At 43.5% G+C, this 18,990-nt stretch overlaps 1 protein-coding gene across 6 annotated transcripts in view; it reads right to left on the bottom strand.

The window, feature by feature from the left end:
- The window catches only part of SCHIP1 (schwannomin interacting protein 1), a 182,413-nt gene that overhangs the window by 2,504 nt on the left and 160,919 nt on the right, over positions 1–18,990 (bottom strand). For 3 of the 6 annotated variants that reach the window (XM_066619261.1, XM_066619264.1, XM_066619263.1), the window contains 5 exons: positions 11,868–11,985; positions 10,541–10,738; positions 9,290–9,413; positions 3,253–3,346; positions 2,140–2,190 (listed from right to left, as the gene is read on the bottom strand). In XM_066619261.1, coding sequence (XP_066475358.1) covers positions 2,140–2,190; positions 3,253–3,346; positions 9,290–9,413; positions 10,541–10,738; positions 11,868–11,985 — 585 coding nt within the window. The remainder of the gene's footprint in view (positions 1–2,139; positions 2,191–3,252; positions 3,347–9,289; positions 9,414–10,540; positions 10,739–11,867; positions 11,986–18,990) is intronic. The other 3 variants (XM_066619262.1, XM_066619266.1, XM_066619265.1) reach the window with 1 other exon arrangement.

Raw genomic sequence — 18,990 nt, 5'->3', positions numbered from 1 at the left:
CTTATACTTAGCAGGGCGAGAGTAATTCTGCCTTTTTGAGTGGCTGTTTGCAAGTGTTTCTCTCATCTTCTCAGACCGAGAGCCCTTTTGGGACAGGGGACCATTTATTGATTTGATTTTATATGTAAACTACTATGTTGAAAAGCGGTATATAAATATTCTTAATAATAGTGTTTTGCAAATATATATAATACTAACATGGCAAAAATGAAGGGAGTTGTGCCGGATCGGGGGTGCAAATATAGTGCACTGTATCTAAAGAAGTGCAGCAGTACAAACCATCTATTACATTTTTACACTGCTGCATTGCTAATGCAAGATTTTTCAACTAGATGGATCTAAATTCAACTTTTACATAGGTAGCAGAATAGGTGGAACTAAACCAGGCCAGGACCTTTATCTGCTGGCATAGTTTAATGCCTTTAAAATACTCTGGCAACAGGATGCATTCATGAACTTAGGAATCTTCATCCTCCCTACAGTTAATTTTTGGTAAAACTCAATGACCAAATGAATGTTTTTAGTTGTTAAGACCCCACTAATGGTAGCCTTGTAAACTTACACGTTTGCTTCCAGCTGCCTCAGACAATGGTATTTAGTTGTGGATTTGGGTTTATTAGTGGTGGTGTATGCATGCGTGGACATTGCTTTTATCATGGCCACAGCCACACACAGACACACACACAGATAGTTGTGTGTAGGGTATATGCCATTAAGTCATATTTTACAGTCAAGAACGCATTGCTTAATTGCTACCCATAGATGGCATGTAAGCTATTTCTAATTAGGGCACCTAGTTTATATCACAGCATAGCCTACTTTTTTTTTTTACTTCTCCATCTCAGCAATAGTTATCACAGGCTCTGCCATTAAAAATTTTTTTTTAAAAGATCTGAACAGTTTTTTAAACTATTCAGCCCAGATTAACCACATGCCTATAGCCTCTGCTTCTGGTATGAATTAGAAAATGTACTTCATGTTCAGTGTATATTTTCATGGTTGAATGCTAACACACGTAAGGCAGGTTTGTGTGGTTATACTTGTATTTACTGTGCAAATACTATAGCCCTGCTCCTAAGTGCTGTAACCATGGAGAGTTTCTATGGTTACAGCACCTCTGTAAGCATGCTAGTAAGCCATACCCCCCACAGCTAACATGCTTCAAGTTCACCCCCCCCACTGTGCTTCTCTGATGAGGCATCGTCTCTATGTGGGAAAGACATCTGCACCTCTCATCTGGGAAGGGTGTGCGAAACTTCAAGGACATTGGCAACAGGGATGTGGCTTGCTGAGGTGCAATAATGTGGAAACATTACAGCACTTCTAAGCAGGGCTACTGTGACCCAACATCAGCACCCGTACTACAGGTCCTGTAGCATGTTTTGATGGTGAATATGAGCAAAAATGTGGTTGCCTTACATATTACAGAACTCACACTGAAAACACAGAGTGTGCCTTGTCAGAACTTAGATCAGTGGAAAGTGTAAGGGTAAATTTTTTTTGCAGCATAAAACTACTTTGCCTCCAACTCTGCCAGTAAGATCTTTGTGTAAAGAGTACTATATGGAAGGCTCAAAACTCTTTCAGCTCCTAAGCTACCAGGCAATTGGGGGAGCCTCAAAAAAGAAGGGGTGAGGGAGAAGAGAAAAATATAAATGGGTCTGTTGCATTTATGGCAGCCACAGCGGTGCCCCCAGTCAAGTGTTCAGCTCATCAAGGAACCCAAGTGTAAGCAGCAGGAGAACAAATTACAGTCATGTGAATCCAGTCTATCATTCTTTAGCTAAGAATGGGATTCACTGCATGCAAAAATTTAAAATATAGGGTGAGGGTTAGGGTGAGTAAATTTATATTTTTTAAAGTTCTGCAGTTTGGTATCTGAAGTTGCAAAGGTATAAATGCAGCAGAAGAGCTGGCAGACATCACATGACAGGAAGCTACAAGAAATGAGATTTAGCATTTGTTGCTGCTGTATTATTACAGAACCTTCCCTAACCAGACAATCCAAGGAACATAAAAGTTGCCTGGAACAGAGGGTGACAGAGGATTGAGAGAAGGGAAGAACATGAGGTATATACTGAATAAGGAAGGGTCTGGATTAAAGAGATCTGGATAAGCTGAGGTTTCACTGGATTTTACCTTGTCTGCAGCAATGGCGCTAAATTATCATGGTATTGATAGGGGGCCGCACTGTAAAAGAAATATTACAGATAAAATAGTTGGGTTTGTTTTGGTTCAATTAAGTCTCATCTGTTCGCAGATGAAGAATACATTTCTTCATCTAGGGTTTAAAAAAAAAAACTGGCACATGATGAAAAATGTTTATGGTCCAGCGATAGCAAAGTCATTAATTCTGAGTTGTTGCACATCTAGATGGTTGGTAAACTTCTGTGAATTAAAATGGAAACAAAAAACTTTACCCATCAAACAGAACTGTATCACTGCTTGTATTACGAAAGATATAAACTGCTAAATTTACCCCCACCCTAGTCCTATTTTTGCTTTAGACTCCAGTCTCTGGCACTAGAAATAAAACAGCTTTAGGACAAGAGACACACACAGTCACACTGGCCTTTTCACTTTAGCCCCTTGGAACCAGAACACCCAAGACTTTATTTTTCTGAGTCTTTCTGGGTTCTGAAGTTATGGATGATAGTCTTGCATTTAATCATTGCTTTGGATTAAATTTTTGCACCTTCGGGTCAAGAACTGGAAGTGCTTTGGTCTTTGTATTGCCAGCCATGGTCCCAATGGTTGAATTTGACAAATCCAGCAATGTTTTTTCCCAGTAGCAACAACATCCCAAAAGAAAGAAATCCAGGGCCATTTCAGTGCAAACAACTACAAGAAATAACCAGGTGCTGGATATTAGATATACATTAATACAGTGACCCAAGAAGCTTAATTAGGCATCTGGTAGGAATGTGTGAATCACCCAGAAATATTCCATCGTCCAAATCTAGAGGACATAAATGTCAAATAGCCACAGTGAGAGGCTACCCATACAGTTAGAAAAAAAGCAGTAATTGCAAAAAGGTCCTGCAATTGCTGGAGATTTGCATTATCTACACAGGTGTATATTTATGATCGAAGCAGGCATGTACCAGAAATAGTGTGATCTAGCTGTTAGTTGAGGATGTTGTAGCACTAGTAATTCAGAGAGCAGTTTTTCCAGACCAAGGATAAATCATTATCATCAAAACATCTTGAGATAGAGCTTAGGAAGAGACTTTATCAGAAAATATTACTAACCTGGTCAAATCTTCAATGTCTACCAGCATGGCATCCTGTTCTGTGTGCAATTCATCTCGGATAAGCAGCAGTTGCACCAATTCTTCATTCAAACCTGACACCAGAAGGGGAGGGGTGAAGGGAGAGTTAAATGTCATGATTTCACCATGTTTGCCTCCATGACTAATGTCTTGGTTTCTGCTGGTCATCATGGTACAGGAGGTCAACCATTCACTCAGAGAAACGTTAAGGTTCTGAAGGGTTCACTAGCGTTTGGCTGGCATATAAACAAAGCAAGCTATGAAGTAATGGATTCAGAACAATGACTAGCATTGTTAAAAACAAGCCTCAGTAAAATATCAAAACAAGCCCAAGTACAAGGGCTTATGACATAATCAAGTATGACTTTTTTAGTGTGGAATGCTCCTGTAACATTCTGTGCCTTAGAAGCAATTAACATCTGCCACACCCCAGTTGAGGAAGGCGACTGAAAATCCTCAATACTGGGTGTAAACCACCAAGGCTGTCCTTGCTTGGGGCTCTATGCTGGGATGATTCCCATATTTTTGCATATTTTTTCTGTATTCTTGGACACCTAACTTCCCAGAAACACCCATGTATGTTCTATAGAGCTTTTGCTCCTTCTGCAACAGCTGCTAATTAAGTGAGGAAGGGCCAGTTTTGTGATAGAAGAAAACTAAATGAATTTCACTCTGATCAGAAAATGTCCTCACTATGACCAGACAACAGCTGTTGTCAAATAGACTGCAAATAGTTACAGCTACTTAAAGTCCATTTGATTTCCATAGCATTTCCATGTGCCCAGATGTGATTTTAGTTCTTCTGTTTAAGAACATGCAAAGAACTAACCTTGAACTGTTAGGTTACCAACTACTACCAACTACATAAACAAACTCGTATTTATGCAGTACAATTTAAGACTGTTGGGTGTTGATGGCACATGCTACATTGCCCTAGTTTGGTTTTAAACTATTAGTAAATGGGTCTCTAATGTGTTAATTGAGAATATCATCAACTTATCTGATAGGAACATTGTCAAGACAAAGCAGAGGGCTGTATTGCAATGTGATATATTGGGAAGAACCAACACATCATTGGCATCCTTTAGTCTCTGAAGACTATGGTATCAAGCTCTGAAAAGTGCGCTCTGAAAAGGGAAGAACCAAACAGCCAAATAAAAAATGCAAATGTTGTGTGCCAGGATTGCTACTTGTTTATGCAGTCAGACAGCCAGCAGCAGGGTGGGGGCTATCCAGTGTTCTGCATCGAGTGCCACATGTATGATTATATGCCACTGGGGCATAAGTCATGGGTGTGTCCTCGGTGCAAGGAGCTCCAGGGTCTCAGGGAACGCGTCCGCTCCCTTGAAGCCTTGGTGGCTGACCTGGAGAAGCGCAGGCAGCCAGAGGAGGACCGTGGGGAGACTTCTGGGGACGATCAGGCTTCGTCCCAACCTCAGGCGTGGAGCTCCTCGGCTGCCCGGGTGGGAAGTCTCGGGACTGGAGGACGTCATCCTGGGGAGGAGGGAAACAATCCCCTAGGGGGGATCCCTTCTCCAGGGGATGGGCCCGTATCCGAGCGCACTCGGGATACTCCTCGGCGGGAGGGGGGTCGGGGGCTTCTTTTAGTGGGGGATTCGATTATTAGAAACATAGAGAGGGGGGTTTGCGACGGATGTGAGGACCGCATGGTGACTTGCCTGCCTGGTGCGAAGGTTGCGGACATCACTTCTCGTCTAGACAGGCTAGTAGACAGTGCTGGGGGAGAGGTAGCGGCTGTGGTGCATGTCGGCACCAACGACGTGGGCAAGTGTAACTGGGAGGTCCTGGAAGCCAAATTTAGGCTTTTAGGCAGGAAGCTGAAAGCCAGGACCTCAAAGGTAGCGTTCTCTGAAGTGCTACCTGTTCCACGCGCAGGGCCAGCTAGGCAGGCGGAGATCAGGGGTCTCAATGCGTGGATGAGACGGTGGTGTAGGGAGGAGGGGTTTAGATTCGTTAGGCACTGGGGAACATTTTGGGACAAGCGGGGCCTGTACAAGAGGGACGGGCTCCATTTGAACCAGAATGGAACCAGACTGCTGGCGCATAACATTAAAAAGGTGGCAGAGCAGCTTTTAAACTGATCCCTGGGGGAAGGCCGACAGGAGCCGAGGGGCATCCGGTTCGGGACTCCTCATCCCTATGGGATGAGGATGGGGAGGTTAGAGAACAAGACAAAGGCAGGGTAGGAGAAGAAATTGGGAAAGGTAGGGAGATGGGATGTGATAGACGGTTTGGCAAAATGAGAGGATGCGGGGACAAAGGAGCGAATAAGCAGCCCATCCTGGGGCATTCCGTGTATAAATGCTTTTATGCGAATGCCCGAAATCTACGAGCAAAGGTGGGAGAACTGGAATGTCTGGTGACAAGGGAAAATATTGACATAGTGGGCATAACGGAAACCTGGTGGAATGCGGAGAATCAGTGGGATACCGCAATCCCGGGCTATAAACTCTACAGGAGGGACAGGCAGGGGCGTGTTGGAGGTGGGGTGGCCCTTTATGTTAAGGAAGGGATAGAATCCAGCAAAGTAGAGATTGAAGGTGGGTCCGACTCCACCGTAGAATCTCTGTGGGTTAAATTACCAGGCTTGTGCAGCGATGTAATACTGGGGGCGTGCTATCGTCCTCCAGACCAGAAATCTGATGGGGACCTTGAAATGAGGAAACAGATCAGGGAGGTGACAAGGAAGGACAGGGTTGTAATCATGGGGGACTTCAATTATCCTCATATTGACTGGGTCAATTTGTGTTCTGGTCACGATAAAGAAACCGGATTTCTTGACGTGCTAAATGACTGTGGCTTAGATCAGCTAGTCACGGAGCCCACCAGAGGACTGGTGACTCTGGATTTAATTTTGTGCGGTACGCAGGACCTGGTTAGAGATGTAAACGTTACTGAGCCATTGGGGAACAGTGATCATGCTGCGATCCGTTTTGACGTGCACGTTGGGGGAAGAATACCAGGCAAATCTCTAACAAAAACCCTTGACTTCCGACGGGCGGACTTCCCTCAAATGAGGAGGCTGGTTAGAAGGAGGTTGAAAGGGAGGTTAAAAAGAGTCCAGTCTCTCCAGAGTGCATGGAGGCTGCTTAAAACAACAGTAATAGAGGCCCAGCAGAGGTGTATACCGCAAAGAAAGAAGGGTTCCACTAAATCCAGGAGAGTGCCCGCATGGCTAACCAGCCAAGTTAGAGAGGCTGTGAAGGGCAAGGAAGCTTCCTTCCGTAAATGGAAGTCTTGCCCTAATGAAGAGAATAAAAAGGAACATAAACTGTGGCAAAAGAAATGTAAGAAGGTGATAGGGGAGGCCAAGCGAGACTATGAGGAACGCATGGCCAGCAACATTAAGGGGAATAATAAAAGCTTCTTCAAATATGTTAGAAGCAGGAAACCTGCCAGAGAAGCGGTTGGCCCTCTGGATGGTGAGGGAGGGAAAGGGGAGATAAAAGGAGACTTAGAGATGGCAGAGAAATTAAATGAGTTCTTTGCATCTGTCTTCACGGCAGAAGACCTCGGGCAGATACCGCTGCCCAAACGGCCCCTCCTAACCGAGGAGTTAAGTCAGATAGAGGTTAAAAGAGAAGATGTTTCAGACCTCATTGATAAATTAAAGATCAATAAGTCACCGGGCCCTGATGGCATACACCCAAGGGTTATTAAGGAATTGAAGAATGAAGTTGCAGATCTCTTGACTAAGGTATGCAACTTGTCCCTCAAAACGGCCACGGTGCCAGAAGATTGGAGGATAGCAAATGTCACGCCTGTTTTTAAAAAGGGAAAGAGGGGGGACCCGGGAAACTATAGGCCAGTCAGCCTAACATCCATACCGGGTAAGATGGTGGAATGCCTCATCAAAGATAGGATCTCAAAACACATAGACGAACAGGCCTTGCTGAGGGAGAGTCAGCATGGCTTCTGTAAGGGTAAGTCTTGCCTCACAAACCTTATAGAATTCTTTGAAAAGGTCAACAGGCATGTGGATGCTGGAGAACCCGTGGACATTATATATCTGGACTTTCAGAAGGCGTTTGACACGATCCCTCACCAAAGGCTACTGAAAAAACTCCACAGTCAGGGAATTAGAGGACAGGTCCTCTCGTGGATTGAGAACTGGTTGGAGGCCAGGAAGCAGAGAGTGGGTGTCAATGGGCAATTTTCACAATGGAGAGAGGTGAAAAGCGGTATGCCCCAAGGATCTGTCCTGGGACCGGTGCTTTTCAACCTCTTCATAAATGACCTGGAGACAGGGTTGAGCAGTGAAGTGGCAAAGTTTGCAGACGACACCAAACTTTTCCGAGTGGTAAAGACCAGAAGTGATTGTGAGGAGCTCCAGAAGGATCTCTCCAGACTGGCAGAATGGGCAGCAAAATGGCAGATGCGCTTCAATGTCAGTAAGTGTAAAGTCATGCACATTGGGGCAAAAAATCAAAACTTTAGATATAGGCTGATGGGTTCTGAGCTGTCTGTGACAGATCAGGAGAGAGATCTTGGGGTGGTGGTGGACAGGTCGATGAAAGTGTCGACCCAATGTGCGGCGGCAGTGAAGAAGGCCAATTCTATGCTTGGGATCATTAGGAAGGGTATTGAGAACAAAACGGTTAGTATTATAATGCCGTTGTACAAATCGATGGTAAGGCCACACCTGGAGTATTGTGTCCAGTTCTGGTCGCCGCATCTCAAAAAAGACATAGTGGAAATGGAAAAGGTGCAAAAGAGAGCGACTAAGATGATTACGGGGCTGGGGCACCTTCCTTATGAGGAAAGGCTACGGCGTTTGGGCCTCTTCAGCCTAGAAAAGAGACGCTTGAGGGGGGACATGATTGAGACATACAAAATTATGCAGGGGATGGACAGAGTGGATAGGGAGATGCTCTTTACACTCTCACATAATACCAGAACCAGGGGACATCCACTAAAATTGAGTGTTGGGCGGGTTAGGACAGACAAAAGAAAATATTTCTTTACTCAGCGCGTGGTCGGTCTGTGGAACTCCTTGCCACAGGATGTGGTGCTGGCGTCTAGCCTAGACGCCTTTAAAAGGGGATTGGACGAGTTTCTGGAGGAAAAATCCATTATGGGGTACAAGCCATGATGTGTATGTGCAACCTCCTGATTTTAGGAATGGGTTAAGTCAGAATGCCAGATGCAAGGGAGCGCACCAGGATGAGGTCTCTTGTTATCTGGTGTGCTCCCTGGGGCATTTGGTGGGCCGCTGTGAGATACAGGAAGCTGGACTAGATGGGCCTATGGCCTGATCCAGTGGGGCTGTTCTTATGTTCTTATGCTCCCTTCAAAAATGAATCATTCAGCCAAGTTATGGTAGAATTGATTTCTGAATATTCTCTAAGTCTTTTACTGATGTTCTAACATCCCAGTGGCAATTCAAAAGCAGCAGCCTGTACTAAGAGACTTCCGGGGAGATTCATTCACATTTGGTTGAACATGGCTGATCTTCTCAGCAGCAAGCTGCAGGGAAGGTGCTTTGACTAATTAATAAGCACACATGGACATGGACTGTGGTTATTTCCTTTCTTTTTTTCCTCCACTTAGAGCCTTCCCAGTGCTCAACTACATTAATTTGTAACTCTGAAAGAGAAAAATGAAGTCTAGCAGAAGAAGCTCTTAGAGACAGAAAGACCTTATAATGAAATGAATGCTGCAAAAGTGAGAAAGACCACTAATATGAAGGCACATTCATTGATGCCTTTTTCTGAGATGCCTGAGATGGAAATTGTGAGAGATGGATACATGACTGCTGTATCCTCTTCCCAACAAACTTCCATGGCAAGATACACATCTAGCAGCAAAGGAAATAAGTTCCCTTATCATGCAAGCTTGAAAATGAAATAACCCATATCCAAGGTATTTTAATCCTATGAGGATTGTACTGAATACCCTGTTTCAGTCTTTTAACTGGTTCCCAATCATCTCAGCAGTTAAACTGGTGCCATAAAAACAATAGAAAATTGCATGCAGAAGAACTCTATTTCACTTACTTTCTATCTGTGAATGTAGATCATTGACTATTACTTGTAGCTGCCCAATGGTCATATCTCTCAGGTCTGTGGGTTTCAAGCTTCTTTTCATCAAGCATTCACTTATATGAGGCATATGTGGCAGCTAATGATAGAAGTGAAAACATTTTAGTTCCATGTCACTGCCAAGTATACATTTTAACATGAGTAGAAAGTTTAACAAACTTGCTAAGCAAGTTTGCTCTTATGAAATAACAATATAATGTGTTTTGAACACTGAGTGCAAAAGGGACATGACAATAATGTTGTGTCTATGTGCATTTTAAAACTGGGGGGGGGGGGAGATCAGGAACATAGCCACTGACTATTCCCCTCTGTGGTCACACATTTAGCACTGATGTGTAATGCCCCTACCATGCAGACAGCTGCCTTGGAGCTAGCTGACAAAAGGCAGCACCAGAAGCTTCTTACTATTTGGGAAGGAATGGGGTGGGGGTGTCTCTGTCTTTTTACAGGGAGTTTTTGGAAAATTAAATTTCACATTGTTCAACAAGTTTACAGACAACATAAGAACACACAGAAGCTGCAATGTGCTAATGCACAGAAGTAAGGACACACGTTGCTGCTATGACTGCAATGCCAGGGTACATTACTATAAAATCTGATTTTCAAAAATAGCAATGCAAGACTTTTTATGGCATGAAATGTATTTTCCCTGCATGATTTTACTCTAATGTGCTTATATAGATCTAAGAATTGCCTTCTGTCATATGAATGTATCCATCTCTTAAGATCTTCCGAGAGGCTCTTTTCCACATGTTGTCAATGAGCGCGGCTTGTTTGATTTACATGCAGGACACAGCCTTCTCTGTCACAGTCCACCTATGATATGAAACTCCTGCTTCAATAGCCCCCACCCTGTCCTCACTTTTAAAAAACCCCTGCTCTGTCAAATTTTGGGGTTGGAAAGCTGAGCTGCTCCCATATGTGCCGCTGGTGGAATGTCGTATATTGGTTGTATGTTTTTGTGCTTTCATTAGTTGCTTTGGGCCTGTCCAGTGAATGTGGAATAGAAATAAATAAAATAAGCTCTGCTTTTAATATCTTATTAAAGAAAATTTTAATTTTTTCATTATAGCTCATTTCTAGAGATCAAGGGGAGTGACAAACCTTTCACATCTAAAGAAAATAAAAGGAGTTTATGAAGTGTTGGTTGACATTAGAAACAGAAACCATTGGTAGGCATTTATTGTTTTGTTGTAAAATACATACAAGATCAGCTACGGGAGATTTTTTCCTGTTCTGCTTTTCCACCTCCACTTGCATCTTGGCCATGGGTTTTGCCATTGCCAAGGCCATTTTGGCTTCAGCCTGAAGTTTCTTTTGCCTTGTGAGAAAATCCATGTCATCAAGGGATTCAGATTCCTCTTCAGTAGTGTCTCTATCAGAGTAGGAAGAGCTCTGCTTGCTCTAGAAAAGAACACATTATGCACACACCCAGAGGTTAGCTCCAAAGTTTGATACATGCAACCAGAAACATGTAATTTAGCAGCAGACTGATTATTTCAATTAATAATCAAAATAGAATGATGTTAAAATAAACATCATCTGCAGGAATGGAAATGACATTTTAAATTTGTCCTTATAAACTAGAACTGAACTGGTGTGGAGGGTGGGTGGGTTCAAATGTGCTGAACCAGTTACTAAGACCAAACCAGATCTTAATCCATGTGAAACCATAGTAAGCTAAAGAAATAGTTAAAGATTTGATTCCTTGGTCGCAAGTTAGACCTCCTGGCAACTCTGATTAAAAGGATTTCAAGTACCAGTGGAAGGAAAGACCTCTCCCCGAGACATTAGAGGGGCATTTTAATATCTCCCCAAGACATTGTTAACTCTACAGAGAAGATTTATCTACTCTATTGAGTTGATAAGAATGAGGTAGATGGACTACTACAAGACACAGTATAAGGCAGCTCCTCATTCAGTTTGTATATGAATTAGACCCCTCCCCTTGCCTAAATTAACCATAGTGAGAAAAGTGCTTTTCCCATTATGAAAGTGATATCTAGTGCTGCCTAGCAACACTGGAGGGGGGCTATTTTCCCTGGACACACTGTCCCATGAAGGCAGCAGCAGGAAAACCAGATAGTTGAAGAGAACGTTTAATATCATGTTCCCCTGCATCTCTTAGCTGTCCCTCCATCAAAAGATGAGCCAGGCGCTGCATTTTTACAAAGTTACACAGGCTCTGTATTACATTTCCTAATCTGTTTTAAGACACCTTGGAGACCATTTAGGTTGAATGGCAAGATATAAATTTTTTTTAAGTATTAGTAATAATAAATGAATAGTATCATCATGACCTTAGTGCTAGTTACTGCGCCCTCTACAAATAACTTGTGAACCAGGGCCTACAAGTCACACTACAGATAATACACCCAAACAAGCCCAGGGCCCTTAATTATCTAGGTATGATGGTAAAAATATATTTTAAATAACGAGATTGTTGCTGAATTACCAAATATTTGAGCAATTTCCCCACTTCAACTTTTTTCCAGAGCTGAAGACCTTCAATAAGATTGCTATAGAGACTTACCATGGGGGACAAAGGGGTGTCCAGACTTGTTTCAGTCTTGCTGTCATCTGCATCACTATCTTTGTCACTACCGCTGTCATTTACAAAACAAATCTGCAAATTCATCCCACTTTGTAACCTTAAAAAGAGAGAAATTGGATAGGTGCATCAAAGCAGAAAAATACTCTGTCCCTGCTTTTCACAAAGACACAAGATGCATTTGTCCCTAGAAAAGCATTGTGAAGGCAGCCTTCCGATCAAGGAGGAATACCTCTCCCAGCTACATTACTCTCTCTCTCTCACTCTCACTCTCCAAGGCAACAGTGGTTTCAAAGCAGACAATCAGCTTAACCTTAACCTTCCAGTGGCACTATCAGATTGGCTTAGACTGAAATCACACAGAAACCCTAAGAGGAAAAACAATTTTTCTATTTAAAAGCATGGGAAATCAATCAAGAATGCTTACACAGTATTTGCCCACTATGGTGCCCATTGTTGCTGCTCTTAGATAAAGAAGGAAAAGCATAGTGTTTTTTTTTACCAATTGGTAAGTGAAATACAACGGACAAGCACTGCAGCAGCATTTTTAAAAAATCCTTTCTCTCTTTAATATGTCTCCAGTCTCTCTCTTGCAAGACAAGGTATCTGAAAAGCCCAAGCTCTACTTGCCTGTCCCCAGTGTTGGGAACTTGAGTCAGGTGACTTGGACTCAAGTCACGAAAATGCTTATTTTTTGGCTGACTCAGCGCCTCATGAGTCACGCATGGGAAAGACTCTGAAAAAGACCTGAGTCAGGACCCCCTGAGTTGGCACTTGTCCCCATCCCCACTTGAGTCTGCCTGTGTCTGGGGATGCCTGCTTCCTGTTTTCACCTCATGGAAAACTTCATGGGGTAAGCATTCTAATGGCAAGTTCCAGCCGGGAGGCAGGAAAGGGTTAATGAATCGGGCAGGAGGGGGGGAGGTGGGAGCAAGCTCTTTCCCCCCCCCCATCTCTGATAGGAAGGAACCAATGATCATTGGACAAACTATAGGCATTTAAATATTTTCATTGGCTGAGGGAGAGCAGGAGGCAGAGCCCAAGGGGGTTCTTGCCTTACAACTGGCTGCAAAAGCCCACAGAGGAGGTAGAAAACTCTTTTGCCCAGTGCTGCTTTCCATCCTTATGGCTTCTCTTGGCTCTGCTGTTGCTTGGGGGAGGAAGCCCCACTGAATGATCTGCTGCAATGGGACTACTTGTGAATAGAGCTGCAAGGACTGGGTTGTCCTGATAAGCCTCCCAGCTGCTGCTCATGATGCTACTCCTCCCTCTTGCAGCTTCTTTTCCGGCTCTTACGTGGTCCATTCCACCTCCTCCCACCTTGTATACAGATGGGCAGGAACAGTAGGGGAGTGTTCAAAGAGAGCTCCAACACACACACACACACACACACACACACACACACCCCAGCAGCAGTCCTGTTTTTTCCACTTTTTAAAGGGGGGCTTTTTAAGGGGGGACTTGACTCGAGTCTTTTAGAGTCACTAAAGGGTGACTCGGAGACTTGGAAAGTGCCCCCATTAGGACTCTTTATCGAGTCGAGTCGTGGGGGTTGGTGACTTGGCGACTCAACTTGAGTCAATATGACAATAAAATATGATCAATATTTTTTGTTCTGTCACCTCCATAAGCCTTGACTCTTTAAGAATGCTTTGGGAGAAAACGGAGTGGGCCTTTTCTCTGCTGCTATGCTGTGTGGGAGGCTAACTCCCTTTCTTCTGTTTACTGTAAAACAAGTGCTTCCTCTATTGTTAGCTGCTCTGAATTTTTATTTTGATAAGAAAAGCAGGATAATTTTGCTGAAAACAAATAACATATGACAGCAAGCAAGACAGCTTCTTTGGAAGTGAATATCACAAAGATGAGGCTACCACTGAGAAGGCCTGATTTCTTGTAATCTTTCACCTTAATCATAGAATTCAGAGGTGATTAAAGCAAGACCGGAGGAGGAAATATGGGGTCCATTAAGTATTCTCTGTGAATCAAGGGACCTTAGAGCTTAATAATCTGTAACAGCCTTATGAAGGTTCCTGAGCAGAGTGTTGGAGCAAAGAACCATAGCAAACAGTCCCAATAGTGCAGGACCTTAGTGCAAAAATATTTCATTTCCAATGAACAGCTACGTACTGCAGATGAAACTTGCAAGTTACCTTAGAGACACTCTCACACAGTCAGATGAAGGCAGTAAACCTCACAGAAGTCAACAGGACCTACGATGCATAAGTGTGGCTTTCTGTGAAAGACCCATCAGGCTTGGGATACTTATCAAGAACACTTTTCCAACACATATTTGATGTATGGGCTAGAGACAGATCCCATCACTGATGATACTTTTTCATCGGTTTCACAGACATTCCCTTTAAAGATAACATGTCCTATTGGATGTTAAGCTTCCACACTACAGGTGATGCAACTCAGTGTAAACTTGTTCATTGGTAGCCTTATAATGAAGCAAGACAAATCTCAACTTGTTTAATGTTGCAAATTAATTAATGCAGCAACTGAGCCACACAAAGCCTCAGAGACTTCCACATCCTTGTACAGTATATCTGTACAACCTCTTCCCGTTGCCCTTTTCTACCAAATATCTTGTATTTTTCATTTCAAACTTTTCCTCCCCACTTGTCCCCACGCATTCTGACTCAATTCTGCCTGTGCCTGGGTGTGCTTGCCTACTGTTTTCATGGTGTAAAAAACCTCATGGCGCCATTATTCAGACCAGACGAGCAGTTGGGAGGCAGGGAAGTGTTAATGTTTGCTTTTTCAGAGGGCAGGAGGGGGGAAGCAGGAGAAGGTCTCTGATAGGAAGGAAGGAAGGCTGGATGATCCTTGGATCTTTGGCTGAGGGAGGGCAGGAGGAGGAGCCCAAGTGGGTTTTTGCCTTACGACTGGCTGCAGAAGCCCAGGGAGGGAGCCAGTTTGTAGTGATCAAGCTTGCTGACCACATGGCATGGGCGCTGTAAGTTCCGTTGTTACTTAGAAGGACGGAGCCTCATTGAATGACTGGCTGCAGTGGAACTATTTCTGAATAGAGCTGCAAAGGATCAGGTTGTCCTGGTAAGCCTCATGCTGCATGTGACCCTCCTCCCTCTTGCTGCTTCTGCTTCTTGCAGTCCCTCCCACCCCTCCCATCCAGATGGAATGAGGCAGCAAAGGAGTCTTTAAAGTGAACTCCCACACATAAACACACTCACAGGGCCCAGCAGCAGTCTGGTTTTTTCGCGGAGGGCTTTTTAAGGGGGGGGCAACTTGACGAGTCCTCGACGAGTCAATAAAGGGTGACTAGGTGACTTGGAAAGTGCCCCCATTATGACTCTTTTTTGAGTCAAATCGCAGGGAGTGGTGACTTTAGACTCAACTTGAGTCAAGCCCTGCTGGATTTTCCCATCCCTGTCTAATACTTGCCAGTGCCCAGAGGAACTGCAGTGCCAAAATGGCAACCAGTGTATCCCGCAAACACTGGCAAGCTGCTGGAGGTCTCCTTGGGGGAAAGAAACTTTCGTCCCCTCCCCCTGAGGAAAGCCTCAGGCCCCACAATGGGGCTTCTCATGTCTGCACTGACTATTTTGCTGGTGCATATGAGAGTATATCAGGCTTTTCAGCCCAAAATGGAGAATAGGATCTGGCAGAGCCCTGCTCCACCAGTACCACCTCCCTCCCAGGCCAGTTCCTCCCCCTGCCCCAGAATGCCTCCCCCAGCCCCAAAAGCCTGCACTACCACCTAGAACTCTTACCTTCCTCTGGGCAGCGTTCTTCCAGCACTGGCACTGCTTTCTCTGAAGGTAGCGTAAACATGTGTTTACAACACCCAATGGAGCTCAGCACCAGTACTATGGCCCATTAGGATTGGGTCCTAAGTCTGCCCTAATTGCATTCTCAAGAAAGGACAGTGATTATCAGCACTTGAACAGAAAAAACAGCTCACGTATGTTCAGAGGACAGTTTAAAACTTTTACAGCCAAGAATTGTGCGATATCTATTCATACTGCAGCTATTCCATTATTCAACACACATCAGCATTTATCAAGTGTGAAATGTTGAGAAGCAGGCTATTTCCAAATTGTTATTTTCAGATATAAATCATGATGCAAAGTACGTATTCAATAACCATAAAAATGCATCTTTTTCTAGTCTAAACCCTGAGACAACGCAAATGCCACATCAAAAATCATAGGATACACTGAGGCTCTGAGACTAAGGAGTGGATTATGCATTTAGCAGAATTATATTATAAATCCCAGGCTTTAATGCTTTTGTTCCCCCTCCCCTCCATGATATTTGTGAATACTCATACTCCAAGAAAACCCCATTACATATATAAAAACAAGTATGTCAGTGAGAAGCGTTCTGCTCTGCCTTCGTCTAAGGATGTTATTTATCTTGGGCAAAGTGGAAGGTTTTAGGGATTTTAGCTAAGAAGCAGACTCCACCTTTTGACTTTAACAAGTGCTCAAGGAAGTTTATAAATACTTTGTTTTAAAAAAATCAGTAAAGATCATAACATGAAGCAACTAGAAGTATATTAAGAACAATAAAATGATAATCATAATAAAACAGCAGCTATAATCAGGAACTGTAAAGCAGAATAAACAGATCCTATGTACTATTAAAAGTCAAGATTTTTAAAGGCAAATATTTTCCTTTTTTAAAAAATTAAAATCAACCTGCCTTTAACCCATTGTGCAATTGGCCTCTAATCTCTATTGCTTTCACACTCTGTGCAGGGAAGGCTTGTGTGTGTGTGTGTGTGATTGCATGGAGATATGGGGATGAGAGGGGGAGATATGGGGATGAGAGGAGGAGATGTGTAGCAGGGATGCTCATCCAGGTGCTCCCCCTCCTTTTCCCTCCTCAGATAACTCAGTGCAAGGGCTGTTGGTTGGCAACTTGGTAGGTAAAGGGAAGAAAACATGACCCTTATCGTTCCTGGCAGCAGCAGGACCTACTTCAGTGTGCAGGTTGGGCAAGACAGTACATGTGACAGTACATTGATCACAGCATGGGGGGAAGCACCAGATTTCCCAGAGAAGAATGAGCTACTTCTTGGTGCTATCCTGGAGATCACCACTGTAAGGACACATTGGAGTTTGTGTGCTTTGCTCTTGATTTGCTACCCAGCTTCTTCTGCCAAGTGTTACTAGTTATTGCATGCAGTTTTGTCAAGATTTCTTCGGTGTCCATCCAGCCAAGTGAAGGCATTTTTCATCAGCCTGCTTGTGATCCAATAGTACAACACACACACCCCTTTTCCTTTGCTGTTGAATTCTGACTCCTTGCCTGCCTAGTCTATGTTCACAAGTAATTCGGTGAGTTGTCCTGTCTGATAGCTTGTGGGCACTACTGCAATTTGAATTTAAACAAGAATCATGGGGTTCTGTGCTCTCCTGGGAGAAGCAGTTTTTTTTTCCTTGATGATCCCCCTCTTCCTGGTCTCCTTAGCCTGGGATAGCGGGCAGCAGACTTTAACACTACCATTAAAGTCACTGACCCAGTAAAAAGGGAAAGTGGAGAGCAAGCAGGGATGTGCTTAGTGTGAACCACTGTTCCTCTTGGTCAGCCTCTATCTAGGCCCTGACCTCTGTAATTGCTTTATTTTCTCTCCTGGAAGTAATAATCAACACTTTAGTGCAACACTTTAGAAAATTTGCTGAACTCTCCAATCAGAAAATGATATTTCAATGTCTTTTAAAATTATCTTTTTGAAAGGGTAAAAGGTCTTACTATGTTTGCGGCTGTGTTCTGCTAATACACATTTTAGATATGAGAGGGAGAGAAGATTCTTAGCAGTTTATTATGGTAACATATCCCCTTTTAGAGCTATGCTTAATTAAAACACATGCACTTTCTCCAAATGAGCATTTATTTATATAAGTGATTTATATCCTGCCTTTCCCTCCAAATAAATGGAGTGCTCAAGACAGCTATGCTACATAGAGAAAAAAAATGCCACAACAGGAATGAAATATAAAGTGCAATAATCATAACAATAATAAAGAATAGCAAAAATTAAAACAAAATCCAGAACAGAAGCCCAAAGCAACTAATTAAGAAGGGAAGGCCTTGTTTGCTTTTGTCTACCTGAGCAGGCCTATACTTCATAAGGGTGCATTTGTATGGAAAGATATGACAAGTGGCAGATCATAGATGGAGCCAGCTACAATTGTTTTAACTTTAGCATCTGGAAAAACTAACTCTTAATGGAAATTGTCTGTGACCAATACAACAATCTGCCATTTCACACAATCAGTTTTTGAATGAAAACGTGAAAAGCTGAACTACTCAAACTGACCACATACACAAAATGTATTCGTGTGAGCTGGCCCACATGCGAGGGAGTTCCAAGGAATGAGCACCTCTGAGCTCTCCTCATGCCCGTTTTAGCGCTACATTTAACGTTTTAATTAAACATGCCTGTTTAAATACTACATGGCTAGCAATAGGCTGTTCAACACTAGTTCTGGCAGACTATTTTGGAGGCCAATAGAACAGTGCATTGTTTTCCCTCTAATTTTAAATGTACTCCAGTTTGGCATTTCTGGAAGCTAAAGTCACAGCAGAACTATGCGTTTATGCAGGTCTCAGGGCTTCCACCAAAATGGAATCCTCATAATGAGCTCTCCACTCTTCTCCATATCACTATGTCAGCACACCGTGCATTACTTCATTCCTACTCCACATTATGAACTGCTGTTGGCAGAGATAGAAAGTGCACAGCATGACTTCACCACAATACAAGGTACATGATACTACACTTTAGGGGGAAGAGGGAAAGAACTTGAGATGGGGGTACAGTTTTAAACTGTGTTCTGTCCAATAGCATAGCTAGGTCATTTGACGCCTGAGGCCCATAAATTTTTTTCACCCTCCCATATGACAAAATTAGTTAGTGGGTAAGGATGCCAACCAGGATGGGGAGGAAAATCGAGTGCCAGTTAGAATGGAAGCCCAGGTCTACCTCTCTAGAAGAGGGCTCCAGAGGGCAGTTGGAATGGGAACCCACATTTACCCAGCAGGTGGACCTGGGCTCCTAGTCTGAACAGGAACCCATGTCTACCTGCTCAGTAAACCTTGGCCACAGAGGCCAAAGTTCAACCAGGAGCTCTAG

This window comes from Tiliqua scincoides, chromosome 3 (genome assembly GCF_035046505.1).
Source record: "Tiliqua scincoides isolate rTilSci1 chromosome 3, rTilSci1.hap2, whole genome shotgun sequence".
NCBI classification, from domain to species: domain Eukaryota; kingdom Metazoa; phylum Chordata; class Lepidosauria; order Squamata; family Scincidae; genus Tiliqua; species Tiliqua scincoides.
Note: the sequence above shows the minus strand (reverse complement) of the source record. Positions and strands in the feature narration are given on the sequence as shown.